The sequence below is a fragment of the Diospyros lotus genome, chromosome 3 (assembly GCF_014633365.1).
Source record: "Diospyros lotus cultivar Yz01 chromosome 3, ASM1463336v1, whole genome shotgun sequence".
Taxonomy (NCBI): domain Eukaryota; kingdom Viridiplantae; phylum Streptophyta; class Magnoliopsida; order Ericales; family Ebenaceae; genus Diospyros; species Diospyros lotus.
In genome coordinates this window covers 39,591,449-39,613,669 of record NC_068340.1, presented here as the reverse complement: position 1 = coordinate 39,613,669, position 22,221 = coordinate 39,591,449, and the positions used below count along the sequence as shown (strand labels likewise).

The following is a 22,221-nucleotide window of genomic DNA, read 5'->3' as shown; positions in this document are numbered from 1 at the left end:
GAGATAGGTAAGAAGAACTTGCCTTATCAGAGATATCCTTAGGCTCGTTGGGTTCAAAAGTAATAAAAATTATACAAATTACAATATCCCAATTAATTGTCAAAATTAATAAAATTAGACGCAAAACGAAATTCTGACCGTACAAATATTAATCACTACCTGCTCTACATACCTGGATAATTAAATCACAGATTAAACCTAACTTAATCCGATTTTTGAAACCCAAATTTCTCAAATTTTCCTCGCGAGCTCGCTGTTATTTTCTGCAATTGCTTGCTGTTCGTTTACTGATCAGAGCGCCCGAATTTGGGCTTAAATGGAAGCAAAAAAAAGGAGTGGCTGGGAAGCAGCCCCTAGGGCCAGCTGGAGACCACCACCTCTTAATGAAACGTTGCCGTTTCACCCTCAATTGGCTGGAAAGAAATTCCAGCAAAATCAACAACAGTTGCGCTGGCTGCATCTTCATTTCATGAAGTCTATTTCTTTAATCTTAGATGATAGCTTAGTTTGCTATGTAATTGACCACTCCAGCACACGCCACTCAATTCTTTCCCATAACTTATACATTTAACCTTTAAATCCTTAAACACTCCATGAAACTTCCCTAGCCTTATAATAATTTATTATTATTATGTTTATTAATATTATGATTCCTATACTTAACATTATTATTGTTAATATCAACCAAATATATATATATATATATAAGTGATCACTTTAAATTAAATTAATATAATAAACTAATAATTAAACCTGCAGGCGCGATTTCGGGCCGATATTCCTGTCACCCATATTCGTCGGTACTCCCGACAACGAGCCATAGGCTCCCTTGGAATGGTACTCCCGTCCGAGAACTAATAACTACCGGTAGCCATGCAATGCACATAAAAATGCAATGGCGTAGTGAGCATCAACGTGATACACTGACGCCCATACATCCAGGCATCAGGCCATACTCCGCCCACATAGTAAACCACACGCTATACATATGCTCGCGCTGGATGCAACCTAACCAAACTAGAATGTCCGTGTCCAAGCATACTCAATAAATGGATATCCCAATATGCATCCCGTACCCATGTGCATATCAAATCATGAACAGTAATACAATGTATCTAATCATGCAGTAAATCACATACCGGCAGAGCTAGTCAGCAGTGCCCGGCACCGGTCAACGCCCAGTGACTAGAAGTGTCCACCTGACGGTCCACTTCAGGGCCGTACAATAGTCTACCCAACGTCACCAAACAGTCGACTCCTGCCCTACTGCTTAATAGCTCTAACCAAATCATAAGTAAATTCGAGAAAAACCGTAAATAAAACCCGCACAACTAGGAACCTAGTTCCCCAAACTGGGTTCAACATCATTCTGAAAAGAAATGAGGGCGGTACAAACCCCCGTAGGCACTCAACAAATAAACTCTAGAAGTCTCGGATTTAATTTAAATTAAAACAAATGAATAATAATTTAACAAATAAAGTTAGATACCGAATTAGAGTAAGGGAGAGGATAAAGTACAGGAAATCACGGGGTCTTTCACGGGAATTAAAGATTAGGAAAAGAGGGTTAAGAGCTTGCCTTTACACGGCCGTTCCTTGCTTTTCTTGCACACCTGCTGCGAAGTAAAACATTCGCTGGCAATAAATAAAATCGCAGCTTTAATTAAATAAATCTACCGTGTAATATAAATATTTTAACCGTCTAAAATCCCTCGTAAGCGCACCACAATAAAATTCCAGTAAGTCTCATATTTATTTTAAATTAAATCACGCTAATAAGATCCTCGAAGCCAGCTTAATAAATTAAATTTAAATCAAACAACTCAAAATTCTATAATTAATAAACGGGCCGAAACAGACGAAGGGAGGATATAAAATATGAGAAATTATAGGGTTTCTCACGGGAATTAAAGAATACGAGGAAAGCATTAGAAACTTGCCTGAAACTAACTGATTCCGACCTCTCTCAAGCTCCTGAGGCAAATTAAATAATTTCCTAACAAATAATACAACCAAGACTCAAATTAATTAATTTTAATCGTGAAAAATTTATAATTTAAACATAACATATTTCTATTAATTTTTACCCACGTACCTGATCACTTTTCATGCCAAAAAATTCCAAAATCCCTTATTTTAATTTCTTCCTCCTCCTCTTCTTCTTCTTCCCCTGTCTTCTCCCCCGCGCCTTGTTTCTTCTCCCTTCTCTCCTTCTTTCTTTTTCTTCTTCTTCCTCTTTCTCATTTCTTCTTCTTCCTTTCTTCTTCTCCTTCTTCTTCCTTTCTTCCTCTCCCTTTCTTCTTCCCACGACTGCTGCCTCCTTCTTCTCCTTCATGGCGCGCACGCCTACGCGCACCAGCGCCGGCCCTTGCCGGCCTCCGCTGCTGCCTCCGCGTGCCATCGCGAGTCACCGCCCGCCACCGTGCGCGCCTGCTGGCTCGTTGCTGCTCGCGCGTCCTTCCCCACCGAGAGAGAGAGAGAGAGAGCAGTGGGGCTCATGGCGGCTGTTGGAACACTGGAAGAATAAACTGTGGCTGCATATCAAGTGGAGGCAGGCAGAGGTACTGTTATAATTTAAAAATGTAAATTATTATTATTATATGTTATGTTATATTAATTAATTAATTTTCATTAATTTTGTATAATATATAGTATCAATATATTATATAAGTGATGTGATATATTACATAAATTTATTCTTTATTAAAATTAAATATCACACAAGATATAACAATTCTCTCCGGAAAACAAAACTCCGTACTCGAATTGGCAATTGCAGAAACTCAAGCAGAAGAATGCATGAGAGCCAGCCGCATTCCCTCTGCGCTCTTTGATTTTCTTACTTACTATGCTTCCTTCCCCACCCTATTCCTAATGGAAGCCCCACCTCTCCAATCTGGTCCTACCCCCCAATTTTGCCCCAAGTTGTTCTGTGTATTGAACCCAAAGTTTTGACAAATTATAATGCTTGGCCCAAGGGTTCTCCTATTGATCCAATGAACCAATTGCGAATAATAATAGCTCAAATTACAATTACGCCCAAAGGCAAAGCTGAAATGCTTTATTTAGATTATTAAAAGAATTTGGGCTTCATTTTGAATGTTCATTTCGGCCCAGACCAATAATAATCAAATCTAAACCAAAGTGCCTATGTGGATTTTAAGTAGCTTTCATCCATTCTAAATATATAAAGTGGGCAATGCTACGGTCACTCATCCTCCCAACCTGCCACATTATGTTGGGAGCGACGAGATTTTGACGTTTAGTATTAGTACAGCAAAGGCACGTCGATTAGGGAAACTTTTCTTGACCTTCAAGATAGTATTTTGTTTTCTTTGTTCCTATATATTCTAAAGAAATCAAAATGAGAAAATTAATTTACAGTAATTACGAGCCATAAAGAGTATTTTTATTTTATTTTTTCTATAATTTTATTAAAAGGACTTCAAGCAATACCTTAAAAAAGATGACATCATTCAATCTTCATCGATTGACCTCTCAAATTTTCTATGCATCCAATTCATTGTTAGAATTACAATGACATATATATGATTCTTCATGTTATCAACAAATTGAAAATAAGCATGTCTCCAAGTTTTCTTCAATAAAAGAGTCCCGCAAACTCCCCAAAAACCAATGATGAATCCAAATATCATGCTAATATAAAACCAAAATGTTTCAGACTTTTTAACATCTTTACGAACTGCAAATGTTTTTTTCGAATAGTTTTGTTGATCGGTGCAGTTTATCTTGAGAGGAGCCCCACAAAATCCTGGATTACCCATGAATCTGGATTCATTAAAGCCTTGGAGTTGAGTGCTCGTAGGGATCCTTCCAGACAAGTTGTTGAATGACAAGTTCAAGTCACTAAGAGATGTCAAGTTTGAGATGCTCTCAGGAATTTCACTGGAAAGATGGTTTCTTGAGACATCAAGAGACTCTAACATTTTCATGTTTCCAAGTTTCTCTGGCAACTTTCCAACAAATTGATTATGAGACAAATTCAGAAAGTGTAATCCTCCAAGACTTGATATTTCAGAAGGAATTGATCCAGACAAGTCGTTACTTGAAAGATCTATGCTCCTAACAAGTGGTAGAATCTCTTTGTACTCCCATTCCCTTCCTTTTATGACCAATGAAAGTCTTTCCTCATATTTTCTATGATTGGTATACACAAGAGCACCAAAGTATGATGTATTTGCAGCAACCATCTCAGTGATATTACTAAGGCATTTTGGAATGCTTCCAACTAGGTTATTATTGCCAAGATCAAGTACTATAAGAGAGGAAAGATGGCATATATGTAATGGAATGTTACCAGTAAACTTGTTTGAGTTTAAGCAGAGAATTGATAGATTTGTAATATGTCCCAACCAACTTGGTATAATTCCTGTCAATTCATTTCCACCCAGATTTATGAGACCCAAAAATTGACAATTCTTCAATGATGGAGGTATATATCCACATAATTTATTGTTATGCAACTGCAATGATTGAAGCTTGGATAAAGAATCCATTGAGATGGGAATTTCACCGGACAAGTTGTTGTTTCCCAAGTTGACATGGATCAAGGATTGCCAATTCATCCAACAATGAGAAAGTTTGCTCGACAAAAGGTTATATGAAGCATCCAAAACTTCTAATGTATTTTGTTTATTTTCCTTTTGGCAAAGGAAAGTGGAAATAGGTCCTGAAAAATTATTATTTGCAATAATAAAATACTTAACATTTGAACTGAGATGTGGTAGTCTGCCCCTAAATCTATTAGAGCTAATATCAATGACAGTGGCATTTAGCATAACGGAAGACAAGTCACCTTCAATCTGGTTTTCTGAGAGATCAATATAGTTCCTATGTAAAGCCCAATCCCAAAACCAGTGTGGAATTATGTCTGATATCCCAGTTTTGGAAATATCTAAGTAGTAAAGAGATGTTTGTGTTTTTAGCCATGAAGGAAAATTTGGACCCATTTTGCAAGAACTAACAAAAAGATATTTCAATTGAAAAGATGGAACCCAAATGTTATTTGGAAGAGTTCCATTCAATTGATTTTTAGATAGATCTAATGATTTCAAGGATGACAAGTTACCAAGGGATTCAGGAATTGGACCATTCAATTGATTTTTAGAGAGATCTAATGATTTCAAGGATAACAAGTTACCAAGGGATTCAGGAATTGGACTATTCAATTGATTTTTAAAGAGATATAATGATTTCAAGGATGATAACTTACCAAGGGATTTAGGAATTGGACCATTCAATTGATTTTCAAAGAGATCTAATGATTTCAAGGATGACAAGTTACCAAGGGATTCAGGAATTGGACCATTCAATTGATTTTCAGAGACATATAATGATTTCAAGGATGACAACTTACCAAGGGATTCAGGAATTGGACCATTCAATTGATTTTCAGAGAGATCTAATGATTCCAATGATGACAAGTTACCAAGGGATTCAGGAATTTGACCATTCAATTGATTTCCAAAGAGATGTAATGATTTCAAGGATGACAAGTTACCAAGGGATTCAGGAATTAGACCATTCAATTGATTTTTAAAGATATATAATGATTTCAAGGATGACAAGTTATCAATGAATTCAGGAATTGGACCATTCAATTGATTTCCAAAGAGATCTAATAATTCCAAAGATGACAAATTACCAAGGGATTCAGGAATTGGACCATTCAATTTATTATTAGATAGTCCAAGTTCTTGAAGATGTTTGAATTGCCCAACCTCATATGGTATAAAACCATACAAAGAGTTACTATAAAGAGAAAGGCTTCGAAGGCTGCTAGTAAGATTGAATAACCACTTTGGTATCTCACAATTGAAATTATTAAAAGAAAGATCAAGGGTTGTAAGGGATGTAAAATTGACATGTTCAAGTGAGGGAGTCAAATTCTCAAGCTGGCAATCACTCAAATGTAATTCTGAAAGGGAAGGAAGGCTGCTCACCTCTCGAAGCCAATTAACTTCCCTGCTAAGGTTGACATTACTCATGTCAAGATATTCCAAAGCACGAAGATGAGCAATCCAATTGAGATTGTCTGCATATAGCCCATCGTTATATCCTAGATCAAGGTAACGGATGTTGGACAGATTTCGAAGGTGATGAGGAATCAACCCTTAAATCCAGCTTCAAAGAGATCCAGATGCACGAGACTTGTCATAGAACCTAAGAAACTTGGAATGGGAGAGCCTCCAAAATTATTGTTGTAACTCAGGTTCAAATAACTCAGAAATTTCAGATCTAACAGCGGAGGTGTAAGATTGCCTGTTAAATTTAGATCGGAAAGATGCAATTCAACGATTCGACCGGTCATGTTGTCGCAGTGAACACCTCTCCAATTGCAACAATCGGAGTCGTGAACATGGGGAGACCAAGAAGATAGAGCGCCTGGAGGATCAGAGGAGAGAGCTTGCTTGAAATCCAAAAGGGCTTGCTTTTCCTTCTCATTGCAACTCACAGCTCCACTGCTGGCTGTTGCACACACAGACCAGACCAACACAAACACTGCCAGTGTCCGCATTATGCAAAGCAAAGGGAGAGATAAAGAGAGTGAAGAATATGATATTTGCTTGGGTTCTGGCAGCCTCCTCGTAGGTAGAAGTATATATATAAAAACTATGTGATGACTTATTGCCTCAAAGTCTTTGTTTAGTATAATTTAAAAAGAAAGTTATGAATGCAAAATTAATTTCACACGAGTCTTTGCTCTTTGTCCTTAATTGTATAATAAGTCCTTGTAGTTGTATAATAAGTCTTTGTTTAGTATATACTAGCGAAAAGGTGCATCCCAGCCGTGTCACATAAGTTAAAAAATATATTTAATTTAGTTTTTTTTTAATTTGTAAATTATTATTTAAATTAATTTAGTTGGTGTCATGTTTGTTTGTGCGTAGAGATAATTAATTTCAAGAGTATAAAGAAAGTTATCAAATGAAAAATTATATTAAATGACTGAAATTTGAGCATTTCTGTTAGTTGTAAATTTTTTTATCAAATCACTAGATTTTTTAAATAAATAGTATAACTTTTAAAACATCTTTACGGTATATATAGGATATCTCTAATTATAATTTAAAAGTTAAAAAATATCTTTTACAAACTTTATGGTATTTAATTTCTAATATGTAAAATGTCAAAATTCGGTATTTCAATAATTAAAAATTATTAATTCTTATTGTTACTGAAAATAAACGGAGTTATTATTTACATTATGTAAGATGTCACGTTACAAAAAAAAAAAGTCATGTTTGTAAGGTATATCAGATTAAATTTAATACATAAATATGACATTTGGTCCCTTAATAATTAAAAATAATAATATTTAATCCTTGATATGAAAAAAGAGACCAAATTTGATTAAAAAAATCCTAAATTTTATAAAAATAACTAAAAATATTCAAAAAATGTCTAAATTTTATAAAAAGATCTAAAATTTTCATAAAAAAGACTAAAACTTCATAAAAATGCATAAAATTTTCATAAAAAACCTAAAAATATTTAAAAAAGACATAGATTTCATAAAAAAACCTAAAAATATTTTAAAAGACCTAAATTTCATTAAAAAAAAACCTAAAATATTAAAGAAAAAGGGACCAAATTTCATAAAAAGACTTAAATGGAAAATTGTGATAACGAGAATTCAAATGAAAAACAACGAAAACTTTATTAAATCTATAAATCTTGTTTACAAATTGCCAAATGAGATCTTTAAACAAGAAGTGACAAAAAAAAACTTTATCAAGTTTTTAAAATATTTTAGGTTTTTTATGAAATTTTTAAATCTTTTTATGAAATTTTTAGGCCTTTTATGAAGTTTAGTTTTTTTTTTATATCATGAACCAAATGTCAAATTTTTTAATTATTGAGGGACTAAATGTCATATTAAAGATAAAAGTTGTAAAAAACTGGACTAGACATAATTCCTATTAAAGATAAATTTGGTCATTTGAAAACAACATCAGTGGATGCTTACAACACCAGAGCCAAGATTCAAGTATACCCAACCATCGCCCCTCGGGCATTTAGGAAGAAACCAAAAATGGCCAAATTTAGACTAAATTAATGGTGATAACAAACAGCGACTCTAAGCGAAGGAAGATGGGTACAATCAATTTGCATCAGTGGACCTCCCAATCATAAGGCATGAGATGTATGTGTTTTTTCATGTTATTCGAAATCAATTGTCGTTAATTATTTAGCTCATTTCAGTCACTCTTATCCATTAAATTTTCATAGATCAAATATAACATCATGCATCGAGCGATAAGAAAGACCGGATCAACTTATTTTAACGAACCTATGCGAATTTTTTAGGGGTCACTCATTCTTAAACTACCCTAATTCAAGCATATTTAATCAAAGAATTTTTTATCTATATTTAGCTCAAAAGGTATTCAATTTGTATTGTTTCATTTCTTACTATTCTCGATATATACACTAATTTCTCTAGAATCCCTTCTTTAGATTTGACTTTAGACTTTCGATGTATTACATCAAAAATTTCTAATTTACCAATGTTTTGTTTTTATTGGTGATTAATTTTCAACAAATAACGTTGCCATATTCTGTGTCGTTGGCTTACGACTCACTTCGAAAAAATCACCCACCGCCATGGGATTCAACCAACGTACTAGAATGCCAATTATAACGAAGACACTAAATAAAATAGTTTAAATTATTAAAAGAATTTTAAATTTTATTTCTATATCAATTATATAATAAAATTAACATTCAGAAGTTGACGCTCAGCAAACTTTTGTTATGGACACTAAGCTCTTGAATTTGTCAGTGAAAGGGAAGAGACAAAAGTTTATAAAATATGGATACTAAATAAATTTATGTTGTGTCTTTGGTTATCAACCTTCCCAATAAAAGTTTAATGTTGATATTTGTAATTATTTTGTATATACAAAAAGAAAAAAAAATATGAAATTTTACTTAAAATAATTCATCAATGAAGACTAAATAAAGATAAATTCATTAATTCTATTTATATTATTATAATTATTAAATTAAAAAATTCTACATGACCCCATAGTCTTCGGCTATCACAACCATCAAGTCAAGGGTGGAATTGGAAAAGCAGGTCAAGTCGTTATTGGGGTGGGTAGGTGGTGATTTCTTTGACGTTGTTGGATCATACTTTTCTATGTCACAATTGACTTATTTAAAAAGCATTTCTCATTCTCCACTTCCTTGAACAAAGCAATTTATGGTGGAAGATAAATTCATAAAATTAAAAAATATATAAATAAAAAGTAAGTACCAGTGTGTACGACAATTATTCACGAAAAAATATTAAGTGATTAAAGAGCAACAAATAACAATAAATGTATATTGTTTGCAAATAATAATAGTTAAGTAGCAATAATAGATAGTGTCATCATTGGATAATGATTTAGTAACAATAAATATATTTTGTTTTTAGTAATTAAATAATTTTATTAGTTGATTAAATCCAAAATGCTAAACATGATGCATTAATCAATAAAATATTTCTTATAATTATATATATATAATTATTGAGAACTATTTTTATTACCAGAAGAATAAAAAAAAAAAAAAAGAAACATCTTAGGTCAGATACTTCAACACTAAAAATGACTTTCTTTGCTTTTAATTAATTTGTTAGAAAAATAACTTTTAATTGTCTTCCATCACATAATAAAAATTTAATGTGATTATTACTGCCATGAATATATATAAATCAGCACTTAATTGTAGCATTAAAATAATTTTAGTGAATTGATTATTTTTCAAGACTCATTGAGTGATTACTAGTCTAATATATGTCTTGGTCACTATAATTATTAATTTGAAGCTTTTGTTTGACTAAATTTTTTTTTTCTTATCACCATCATCAAGTCAAGTCATTTCTCAACGTATGAAATGGGAGAAATGCTATCCGTCCACTTAATGAAAAAAAAAATTTATTGATCCAAAAAATATTTTGACTTTATATTAATACTCTCTTATCTTGCTATTTTAACAAACGCTATTTAAATTGAAAGAGTTCTACTCTCTGTATTTCACCAGAACTTGGAGGAGTAAAATCTTGCAGGAAGAAAAACGCTATTTAACAAACGCTATTTAAATCAAATTTTTTGTTCGTACCATTGCCTAAGAGACTATTTTAATTCATATAATGATTTTTTAAATTAACAAATATGTTTAGGATGATGAATGTCAATATATCCAACAGATTATTCCATATAAATGAATTCATCAAGATCATCATATAAAAATACATCGGTGGCAGTGAAAGTCGCCGGTGACTGGTAGATGGATGCCCCAGAAATCACCAACTAAGGCGGTGTTGTGTGTGTGTGTGTATATTTATGTATTTTGTGTGTGGAATATGTTTTGTCTGTCTCGCTGCCTCAAGGGGAATAAGCTTTGTATAATATTATATTTGTGTATATATAAGCTTCTTATATATAGATTTCGTGTATCAATGTGCTGATGTTTGTATATATAAGCTCTGTTCTTATATATAAGTTTTAAGGCAGAGTTTATATATATATTTCGTGTATTGTAGCTCCCAGATTGCTGCTCCCAATTTCCTTTTCCTATATATAATCTGGGCTCTGTTCTTATATGTATTTTGTTCTTTTTTTTGCTATTTTATTTGTTAATCTGTTAACTGTTAACTGTTAATATTAATTTTATTTTATTTTAATCTTCCTTTCATGTTAACAATAATAGCAGATTAATCTTCCTTCACCTGCGGTTAAATGTTAACTTTAATATGCTATTTTATTTCAATTTGCTATAGAAAGGAAGATTAAAATAGTAGATTAAAATTGCTGATGTTGTTACATTATTATAATTGAGTATAATATTTATTCTTCAAAAATCTTTTAGTTTGTCAGTTGGGTCGCAAATACTTGTGTTAGTCTCATAGTGATACACTAAATTGTATATACGAGTAATCTCTTGGTGTAGTCTCATAGTGATGCCCATGTATTAATTATAATTATTTTAATTTTAATTTTAATATTTATTAAATTAATTAAATATAATATGTAAACTCTCAATCAAATTTTGTGTGTAAGTTTATGATCTAATACAATGAAGATGTTCAAACAGATAAGTTGAGCTATGATTTACTTATGTGCTCATTTTTTTTTTACAAATATTATAATTTTAATGTTGATTAATTTGTGACATTTGAAAAAAAATTAGTAAATTTATTTAGTGACTCAATGTTGGGACTGGGGAATAATTTTGCATGCCTTGATATTAATCTGATTATAATGTAATGTTATGAGATTTAATGGATTGGTAAGTTGATGTTAGGTGTAAGTTGCTTGGGTGTTATGTGTAAGTGGTGTGGGTGTGATTGAGTGTATAAAGAAAAAAATGGTAGTGTTTAACTTAAGGCAAATGAAGGAGACTTGAGCTATTCGGATGTGTTAAATGCTTGGCCACATTCAGATGAGGCATGATGCATTCAGATGGCTTGAGGAAGCATTCGAATTGAGAGGCCACACATTTAGATGTCACTCACATGCTTTCTCATTTTTTTTCTCATACATTTGGATATGGGCTCTATAACATTTAATATAATGAAATATTATAAAAGATGCAAATATTCAAAAAAATTCATTTATTCGTATTATTATAATAATTTTTAATTAAAATAATATAAAAATTAAAAAATTCTCGACCACGCGTGATAGAGAAATCCAAGATTCAGGAACACAAGGGTTCTTGACCACTCATAGTCGAGAACCCAAGCCTTCTCCGACTATGCGCGATCAGGGAACCCAAGGTTCTTCGGCCCCGAACCGAAATTCCCCTATTAATGTTAGTAACATTAATTGATATGTAATTTAATTTTAATTTCTTTTAGATTGTGAAGTATTGATTGTTGTGCATTATTTGATATTTATTTTTTTTAATAATTTTAAAATATAGATTTGTATGTATTGTTTGATATTTAATTTTTTACTTGCTCTTATATTTTGATTTACAATATTGGTTAATATTATAAATCTTATATATTCATTTCTTATTTGAGTTTTGTAGAGTATTTAATACAAGCAAATTTGTTATAAGTTCTTTATAAATTTTAATATAATATATATAAATTATAATTATATTTTAATTTTAATATTATTTTCACCGTGTTTTTAGGCACGGGTATACACTAGTAATAGAATAAAGAATAAAGAATAAACAACTAAGTTTGAGCATTTAAGTATGTTGAATATTGTTCTTACTCTATTATTTATTATGTAAAATTTTATATTTTAAATTGTAAACTTTTTATTGTTTATCAAGTCGTTGGGTGGATAAGTGGTAATTTCTTTATAATCAATCGCTTAACAATAAGTCCTCAACTAATTAAGGAATTGCTCTCAATGCAGGTTTTATTCCCCCAACATCCATTAAGTATTTGATTGTGACCCCTATATTTATCAAGTTGGTATCTTTATGTCTTGTGAGGGAGGAGAGAAATGTATTTCAATTTTAAGAGAATTCTATTGGATTGGATTAGATTGGTCAGTTCAATCAGAAAATTGGCCACTGGTGGATGAACAAATATTTGGATATTTAAATTTAATACTTGTGGTGACACTCCCATTAATATCTTGTATTTCAACTGCTACTAAGGCTAAGGCTGCAAAGGTACCATTCCTCTAGACTAGTGAATAAGTCAAGCTGTTCACAAGTGATTTAGTATTCAGCTCGATAAAAACTCATTCAAGTTTGTTCGTTAAAATAAATGAGTCGATATTAAATTTAACTTTGAAACTCGATTTGTAAACGAACCGAATATGAACTCAATAAATTTTGACATGTTAAAACTTATGAGCATTCAATTTGAAAACTAGTAAACTCGATTAGAAAATTGTAAACATACTCGATTAAAAAATCATGAATAGTGCGTAAACAAGCTCGTTTATAAATACCTTAATATATTTATTTATAATTTTATAATATATTATTTAACATAAAATTATCAAAATTTAAATTATTATAATAACATAATTAATTTGAATATGATTAAGATTATTATATATTAATTTAATTATTTAACTTAATAAAATATATATATATATAATAACGCAAAATGGCAAATTAAGTTTAAGTAAAATAACAAATATTGTCAAGAGAGTCTAGAAACTAGCTCATAAGCCAAGCCCGAGTCTAGTGAAACTCGACTCGACTCAGTTCAATTACAACTCTACAACCCTCTCACTAGGAAGAAAAATCCTTAATTGTCAACAAAAAGACAAATGAATAAAAAATAAAAAATATATCAAGCAAGATACAAGACTTGCATTTAACTGCAAAAATACTACAGAAAACAAGAGAAACCTCAGAACCAAGCCCCTTCAAACAAAAACAACCCAAAACCTGTATCAATATCAGACCGACCCTCCAATTTTCTCTGTCTCTCTCTCTCCCTCCGAGGAAACCTGATATAAGTCATCACTTGCACTGGTTTGAATGTGCATTCCAATCATCAAGAAGCTTGGTTATTGACTCCTGAAACCTTTTTGCTTGAGGCCCCGGCTTCAAGCCATTAACATTATCCCACCTAGAGCATGGATCTATCCACCGGCAGTTCTGCCCGGAGCACCAGGCCCCCGGTGCAGCTCTGTTATGGTGGCGGTTGAGGATCTTCTTGTCAATTACATCGAGGGCTGGATTGTCATTGTGAAACTTCCTAGAAAAAACAGCTCCACTTTGAACCATCTTCTCGTAATCTGATGTGTTGAGAGAGGGGTTCCATCTTTGGGGGGATTATCCCAGATCATGTATCTCAGATCACTGTTAACAGTTGTGTTCTTGAACTAGGGTGAATTGCAGATGACAGATTGGAAATAGACTTCTTGGGGCAAGATTGCGTTGTTAAAATACATTAGAAGGGTGTGGGGGAGGTTATCCCAGCCAAAGATACAGAATTCCAGAAAACCCAGGGTTAAGAAAACCCATGGAGAACCTGATAACAGAGAACTCTGTTTCAGCGTAGTTTTCCTCTGTTGATCCCAATTTTTTCATGCTAACATTTACGGGGAACTAAACTAGCAACACGAGTAAAGAAGCAGAAAAAGGATTTGCCTGTGAAGACCCTAAAAGCATCTGGCGTTGGCCCTTTTTGTGTGGCATGAAATATTTGGACCCTCATTGCCAAGTAAAGCCCTGGATCAACCACAATTGGCTGAATCCTTTTACCCCTGCATTGACATCAAACAGAGCCTTGCTGCTCAGATATGGTTCGTGTTGTCAGCAGCAAAATTATAGCTTATTTAGCAATAAGGGTTAGCCTACTCTTTCCATCCAAGATCACTTGAGTGGTTAATGAAATTGACGTCTCTCTGGACAGAGGAGAACACGTGGGATAAATTTGAAAGTGTATTTAAGACGAGCAAATCTTTAGTTAACTCAGGACTTCCTATACAATAATCAATAGGAATTTGTGGGAGACTCACAACAAGAAGTTTGATTGTCTACCACCACACAAGGTGCATTATTCAAGTATAAACACCATATGCCAGGCAACGGCACAAGCATTTGCTACAAGCACCCTAGTTTCTGGAACAAAATGAAACCAACAGACAAAGGTACTAAGTTAACAGCCTATATCATATACTTCGAAGAAAATCAAAGCAATGACAAGAAATACCATTCAGCATTTGATTGAAATCATGATGCTGGGGTATTCAATATCAACTTATTGATGTATATACTAAAAGCCCAAGGCATCAAATTCATGACAGTGACACAATTAATCACAGATCAAAATATGCATGTCAAGAAAATACCAATTTCATATTCACAATGGTAAGAGAAGGTATAGATGATAATTATGATTCTAATTTTCTTGATCAGCATCTTAAGCTTTAATCCCAATAAGGGAGTCAACTCAATGAAGTATAACTGTTCAATCATCTCTATTCATGGCCATATTTTCTATAAGGTCATTATATCCCATGTTATATCTAAGTCTTCTCAAACTAACTTTTTTGGTCTTTCTCTATCTCCTTTACTACGAACTTCTTCCACTCCAACCGCTTGCCTCACACGTATGTCTATAAGTTTCTTCTCATATTGAAAACCCATTGATTGTTAAATCCAAAAGCTCTTTGTTGGTATCCACAAACAATCCTGAGAATCCTTTTTTCACCGGCAGATGGTAAACTTGATAGTCAAAAAGAAAATTTCAAATAAAACAGAATTGTGATCAAGATAAGAAAATTGCATCATTTCAATCACAAATTCCTCCAGGATGGCCTCCAACCCACCTAATACAAATAAACAATGGATGATGATCCTCCTAAAACCATTTGCCTCAACATTCAAACTAATCAGAAAGTTCTAATCTCTAATCTAAAAGGGTTAACATAAGCATTCTGCATAATATTACAAAGGTAGTAAATCCAAGTAGACTTACTTTTCTTTTTTGATAAATAACCGCTAAATAAAAAAAGCAGCATAAAGGGAGCAAATATTCCCAATTTGACCATATGAACTATGTGTTCTCACATTGGATAGGTCTTGGCACTATACAATATACTGCTCTCTTCAGAAAGTAAAGTAGCATACCATCTTGAGTAAGTAACGGATAGTCAGTTGCTCTCAAGGTAATTAACCAATCCCATCCACCATCAACCTTCAACAGTACAGCCACCGCATGTAAAGTCGCGACGACGGTAGTCGATCCCATGTACGTCAAAGGATCAAGCTTCCCCATCACATCAACATTTGTGAAATAACGTATAGCCTCCACAAACTTGACCAAACCGGCCAATTTCCGCCTCTCGTCGTCCGAACCATCCACCCTAATGTGGAGCAAGTACCGGTTCCGGGGATGATAAACCGCCAGCAACAGCCGAAAAATTCTTTCGGGGTTGCCTCTGCCGCCTAAGATGTAGTAAGCGAAAGGCCGGGGGGTAGCCGACTCTGCGACGGACGACGACGGCGAAGGGCCTTCGTGAAGTGTAGTAGGAGGCCCTGAGGAGGAGCATAAGAGACACAAATGCGAGGGCGAAGAGAGCAAAGAACCATTTCTTCCCAGCTCCCATACTGGTTAATCTAATCCTAGGAGCATGGAAATAAAACCTAGAAAATTTTGAAGAAATCAGGCGCTTCGAGCTATGTAACTGCGAAACAACTTCAATCGTGAACGGATCGAAGATATTGATCTTTGAGGATCTGATTTGAAGATCCAGTTAGAGTGAGTGTTGGAAGTAGATCAATATAGGGTTTACATCCACATTGAAATGAATTGTCGCTATCTATATGCAAACACGACTCTAAGATCAGATCAGCAGAAGGAAGGAGAGAGAAAGCTAGGGTTCCCAGCATTCAATTTTCTAACACAGATTAAGAATTTGATTTGATCTCTCCGTCAATCGAATCGAAGAACAAAGGGAATGCATACACAAGTGTGAACGAGGCAGAATATTTTATCTAATACATTCCATTTTATTAACATTAAATATGATATTTTATTTTATAAAAATCAAGATATATTAAATGTAACCCGAAGGTATAGATCAAATGGTCGGGTGAATAATATGTTTGTGTTAATTTGGTGGATTGTAAGTTTAATCTTTTACCTACGCAAAGGCCGAAAACCCTACATGTGATTTACCTTCCATAGCGTAATTGAGGACACGAACACCGAGGCCTCGCAAGAATAATCATCCTAAAATATATTAAATGTAATAATAAAAGAAAATTATCATTCCACTTTTTTTTATTCACTTGGAGTGTTCGAACTTCTCCCGACTAATTCTTAAGGGCGAGTGACCTCCTTCGTGATGCACCCCCGATAAATCTGAATGCAAACACTGTAACATCCCGTATCTAGCGATATAAAGAATCGGAACAACTTACCCTGATGGCTTACACAAACTTTCTGGGGGCCACCCATCCTTGAGCTACCCTATCTCAAGCATACTTAACCCCAGAGTTTGTTGCCTACATTCAGTCCAAAAGGTATCTAGTTAGTGTTATTTTCTTTCTTATTTATCCTCAATATATACTGTAACATCCTGGTAATTCAAAAATGAATAATAATTACTAATTTCTATTTTTTTTAAAAGTGATTATAATAAGGTTTTTAAGAAAAAAGGATTGCGTGTGGCATATTGAGGATTTTATTTTTTTTTTATATTATTATAACTCTTGACGTGTAACATGTATTGTATGTTAAAAATAAAATAAATACAATAATAGGAAAGCAATTGAGAGGCTGGAAGTGGCACCCGGGCACCAGTATATTCATATACATGTGATGTATGTATAGTGTTAACATAGAAATAACTTTAATAGTATATGTTATTCTATGTAAATGAATATATTAGCTAGGAGAAATTAAAAATTTAAAATGAGGAGGCTGCCGAGGTGCAAGGAATAAATATATGTATATATATATAATATGAGATGTTGTATTGTATAATATTAGAGTTTATTGTATTAATACACCTAAGAAATAGTAAAGCAAATAAGTTAAAGGGAGTAGGAGGAGAAAACGGAAGGCGGTGGGCAACCAGCAGCTGCCATGCGGCACGCGCTGTGCCGCCCACTTTTCTCTCATTTTTAAGCCTCAATTTGAGATGAAATTGGGCATTTCGAGCGGCAGTTTCTGGGGAGAGAAATTTCAGAGAAGAAGAAACGCAAACCAGTGCTAGAAATGGTGGAAATGGAGGAGAAATTGGGGTTTAATCAAGTTTTATTGCGATTTAATTAGTCAGGTAAGTAGAGAAGCTAGTATTAAACATTCTGTACGGTTGGAATTTTGTTTAGAGCCTAATTTTATTAATTTTGGTAAATTATTGCGGTGTTACAGTTTGTATAATTTTTATCGCTTTGGGACAGAACAAGTCTAAGGATATATTCATTAAGGCAAATTCTTTATTCCCTCTGCGATGTTCCTTTCGTTGTCAATTTATTTACCCTCCCTTCGTCTGTTTCGGCCCGTTTATTAATTATGGAATTTTGAGTTGTTTAATTTAAATTTAAATTATTAAGCTGGTTTCGAGAATTTTATTAGCGTGATTTAATTTAAATTAAATATGAGACTCGTTGGGGTTTTATTTACGGTGTATCTACGTGGGATTTTAGACTGTTAAATTATTTATATTACACGGTTAGATTTAATTAATGTCAGAAATGGGTTTTATTAATAGTTATTAAACGCTTTACCTTGCAGCGAGAATGCAAGAAAGGCAAGAAACGACCGTATAAAGGCAAACTCCTAACCCTCTCCTTGTGTTCTTCAATTCCTGTGAAAGATTCCGTGATTTCTCGTATTTTATCATCTCCCTTACTCTAATTCGACGCATAGCCTTATTTGTTGAATTATTATTCATTTGTTTTAATTTAAATTAAATTCGAGACTTCTAGAATTTTATTCGTCGTGAGCCTATGGGGGTTTGTACCACCCCCACTCCATTTGGGAATGATGTTGGACCCAGCCTGGGGACTAGGTTGCTAGACGGGCGGGTTTATTTATGATTTTATCTGGTTTATTTATAGTTTTTCTCGGATTTATTTATAGTTCGGTTAGAGTTATTGAGCAGTAGGGCAGGGGTCGATTGTTGGTGACGTTGGGGTAGACTATTGTACGACCCTGATGTGGACCGTCGAGTGGACACCCCTAGTCACTGGCCGTTAACCGGTGCCACGCACTGCTGACAAGCTCTGCCGGTATATGATTTACTGCATGATTAGATATATTATATTACTATTCATGATTTGATATGCACATAGGTACGGGATGCATGTTGGGATATTCATCTATTGAGAATGCTTGGACACGGACATTCTAGATTGGTTAGGTTGCATCCAGCGCGGCATGTGCATAGCGTGTGATTTACTATGTGGGCGGAGCATGGCCTGATGCCTGGATGTATGGGCGCTTTGTATCACGTTGATGCTCACTACGCCATTGCATTTTTATGTGCATTGCATGGCTACTGGTAGTTATTAGTTCTCGGACGGGAGTACCGTTCCGAGGGAGCCTATGGCTCGGTTGTCGGGAGTACCGATGGATACGGGTGACGGGAGTACCGACCCGGGATTACGCGCGCAAGTTTGTGGAGATATTTGTTGCCTTTCAGGGCAGCGGCAGGTTAGTATGGGACTTGGGTGCCGTGTGTGTTGTGTGGGCCTCAATGACCGGTATGTGTTTTATTATGCTCTACTATTGTATTGTAGCGTCTCACGCTTTGTGTGTACCTGGGGGTTTATTTTGGGGAGAGTTTTTCTGGTTATGTTCAGCCTACAACCTTTCTTTTCTTTATGCTTGCTGAGTCTCTCGACTCACTTTGGTTTCCATCATTCCAGGTAGTGCCAGCGTGGGTTCGAGCAAGAGAGTCAGCGTCTAGCAGCAAAATCAGTATTGTGTACAGGCAGTTCCGTCAATCTCTGTCAACTCTGATGGTTGTGTAGGGTCTATTCGCTTATTTTCGTACTGTGCCAGGTCTTTCCTCGAGTCTTGTGTATGTCGACACAGGAGTTCGTATTCTTTTACTTATCTTGTGACCGTTGTGCTAGCGGGGTACCCGTAGTGCATGCATGTGTATATAGTTTAGCTTCCGCTGTTCTTATTTTTGTGTATGCATGCTAGGGTGGTCTTTGTCTCGTGTTTCATTATTTTTCCCCTTCCGTAAGTGCTCCCTTTCGGATAATCCGGGTGGCTGGGATATCCGAGCGGGAGTGCTTACATATACTATCATTCTTTGAGCTCCCAGGGTATTACATTATCCCCCATTGAGTACATGATATCCTCGTTATGCAACCTTACAACTGGTTCCAGATCTTCTCCCCTTTGGAGGCTGTCATCCTAAAAGCCTGCCAGGAGCCGCTCATTGATCAGGCCTCGCGCCCCGGCACCACTCCCCGCCCTCATCAGACCGCCTTCTCTAAGGGTCAACTCTGATACCACTTGTAATATCTCGCATCAAGCGATATGAAAGACCGGAGCAACTTACCTTGATGGGCTTACGTGAATTTCCTAATAGATCACCCATTTTTGAGTTACCCTATTTCAAACATGCTTAACCCCAGAGTTCGTTGGCTATATTCAGCTCAAAATATATCTAACTGGTTATGTTTTATTTCTTACTTATTCTCGATATATGCTATCCTCTTTTGGGCTCTCGAAACATTACAAACACAATCTATACACACTTAAAGTTGTTCATTCAGCGTAATACATGCATAACTTGCCTTATGGCTAAAAACTATCTTCCAACAATAATTTTACTCTTTAAGTTGCTGCATTGATTCAAATCCCAATAATTTATATATTTACCAGTGCACTATGTCTGGAGACATCATTCCACTCTTTTATTCTATTCTAAGTGTGACCATAAAAGACCTCATTCGCTGGGAAATATTTCAAAGACAAAGAATTGAGAACTATTATAATAATTTCAAATGGTACATTAAAATCGACAATTGTGTTAACTATTATAATATCGCGTAAATTTCAAAGATTTTATAATAACATGTACATTTCAAAGGATACATTGGCCAGCTATTTTGATTTAATTAAAATTTTATTTATCTTTAATTATTTTTATTTACTTACACTTTATTATTTTTTATTTTTTTGATATTTTTAGTTCGAACAATTATTTAATCAGTTCAATTTAATTTTTAAAAAAATTAATTTATTTGATTTAAAAAATTCTATCAATTCAATAATCGAATCAATTGGGAGAACACTTATATTTTTAGTTTTTAATTTATGTTTTTGCAACACACAAAGAAAGGGGATAATTTGATATTTTAAAAAAATCAATAATTATTTTTATCACATACGAAGTTCATATAAAGTTGAATGAAATCCTCAACTTTTCGCCAAACCTAGGATGCCACGTGTAATTTATAATTTAAAAATAATGTCTTTTTAGTTTCAAAAAATAATTTCTTCCAAAATAGTAATATTTCGAATAAGACTTCAATGACTGCAAACACCAACCTTATCCTCACAGGGACACGTGTTGGTCGAATTTAGTAACCGTCGGAAAATGAATGAATACGATTACAGATGCCATGGGGCGTGTTTGGCTTTTGTTTTCCAAATTAGTTTCTGATTTTGAAAATGAGAATATTACGAGCAATTTTATTCTCAATATATATATATATAACTTTTTTACCAGTTACCCTGTTTTCTATCTATATAAAATTCTTATTATTTATTTTTCTTAATAAATTATTAAATCTTAAATTTGATTCGATAATAAGAGATTATAGTGAGTTTTTTTTTTTATCACAAGCGTTTAATCATCTCTCAAATAACCATACATACAAATTTTTACATACTTATTTGATGTAAAGAAATATTATATTTCTTCAATAATTTAACCAATATTATGTGTTTTTATCAATAGTATCAGAAATGAGGATGAATAAGACATGTAATGGCATTTAGCAAAGTGCATGATGAGTTGTATGATCAGTTGAACGTATGTTATGTTGCTCATGTATTTAAGTTTTGCTATTTCGAATTCTAAATGTTTGAGAAATGATGATGTAAAACCCTATTCAGGGTTAATGTTAATTGAGAACTTATGATTAAGTTATGTTGAGAAATTTATGTTCTCGTGATGTAAAAGTTGATTTTTTAGATTCGATTCTAGCTTCCGCATTTAATGTTTATAATAATTCTCCTTAGAGATAAATGAATAAAAATTTTGAAATGTATAAGAGCAATGATATGCTTTAGTCTTAGTTTTAGTAGTATAAAAAAAAATAATAATTATCTTAAAATTATCCTAAATTATAACACGTTCGAGAAATGGAGCGTTACAACGCCCATTTATCATACAAGCTGACTAAACATTCAAGTTGGTTATCAGTTAAAGGGTTTGTTTTGTTTTGTTTGGTTCATGTAGATGGGGTGGTTTGTATGGGTTCATGGTACTAGTAAAAATATATTAACAAAAACAGTCCAAAACCTGTAAAAATATCAGACTGGCACAGAGAGAATAAGCCCATAACTGATTTTCTTTTTTTATGAATATAAATACATTTTAATATATATATATATATGAATTATTTATCAAAAAAAACATTGCAAGAGTTGAATTTAGAATTTAAGAATTTTAAGCTTCTAATTTACTATTAATTAGCCAATGCTTCATTAAGTGGTTGAAATTCTATTGGGAATTTCAACCACTTAATAAAGCGAGAGCTAAATCAATCAAAGCGAGAAAGTAGAAATTAAATGAA

At 33.6% G+C, this 22,221-nt stretch overlaps 1 protein-coding gene and 1 pseudogene across 1 annotated transcript; both read right to left on the bottom strand.

The window, feature by feature from the left end:
* Window positions 1–2,551: 2,551 nt before the first annotated feature.
* LOC127796995 (receptor-like protein EIX2) lies at window positions 2,552–13,459 on the bottom strand. The gene is made up of 5 exons (XM_052329389.1): window positions 13,446–13,459; window positions 13,299–13,359; window positions 13,064–13,142; window positions 6,133–6,477; window positions 2,552–6,055 (listed from the first exon to the last, which is right to left on the bottom strand). Exons 1-5 carry the CDS (start codon window positions 13,457–13,459, stop codon window positions 3,477–3,479), a joined length of 3,078 nt encoding a protein of 1,025 aa, XP_052185349.1. The 3' UTR covers window positions 2,552–3,476.
* Window positions 13,459–16,390, bottom strand: LOC127797286 (beta-glucuronosyltransferase GlcAT14A-like; annotated as a pseudogene).
* Between the last annotated feature and the right edge of the window lie 5,831 nt (window positions 16,391–22,221).

Bases quoted from the DNA above. Each gene is read 5' to 3' on its own strand.
- LOC127796995 (XM_052329389.1), bottom strand. The intron at 6,478-13,063 runs GTTAAATAATTA...CCAGCAGTGGAG, and splicing joins ATATATATATATTTTATTAA to CTGTGAGTTGCAATGAGAAG. The intron at 6,056-6,132 runs GTTGATTCCTCA...GGCTATATGCAG, and splicing joins CTTTGAAGCTGGATTTAAGG to ACAATCTCAATTGGATTGCT.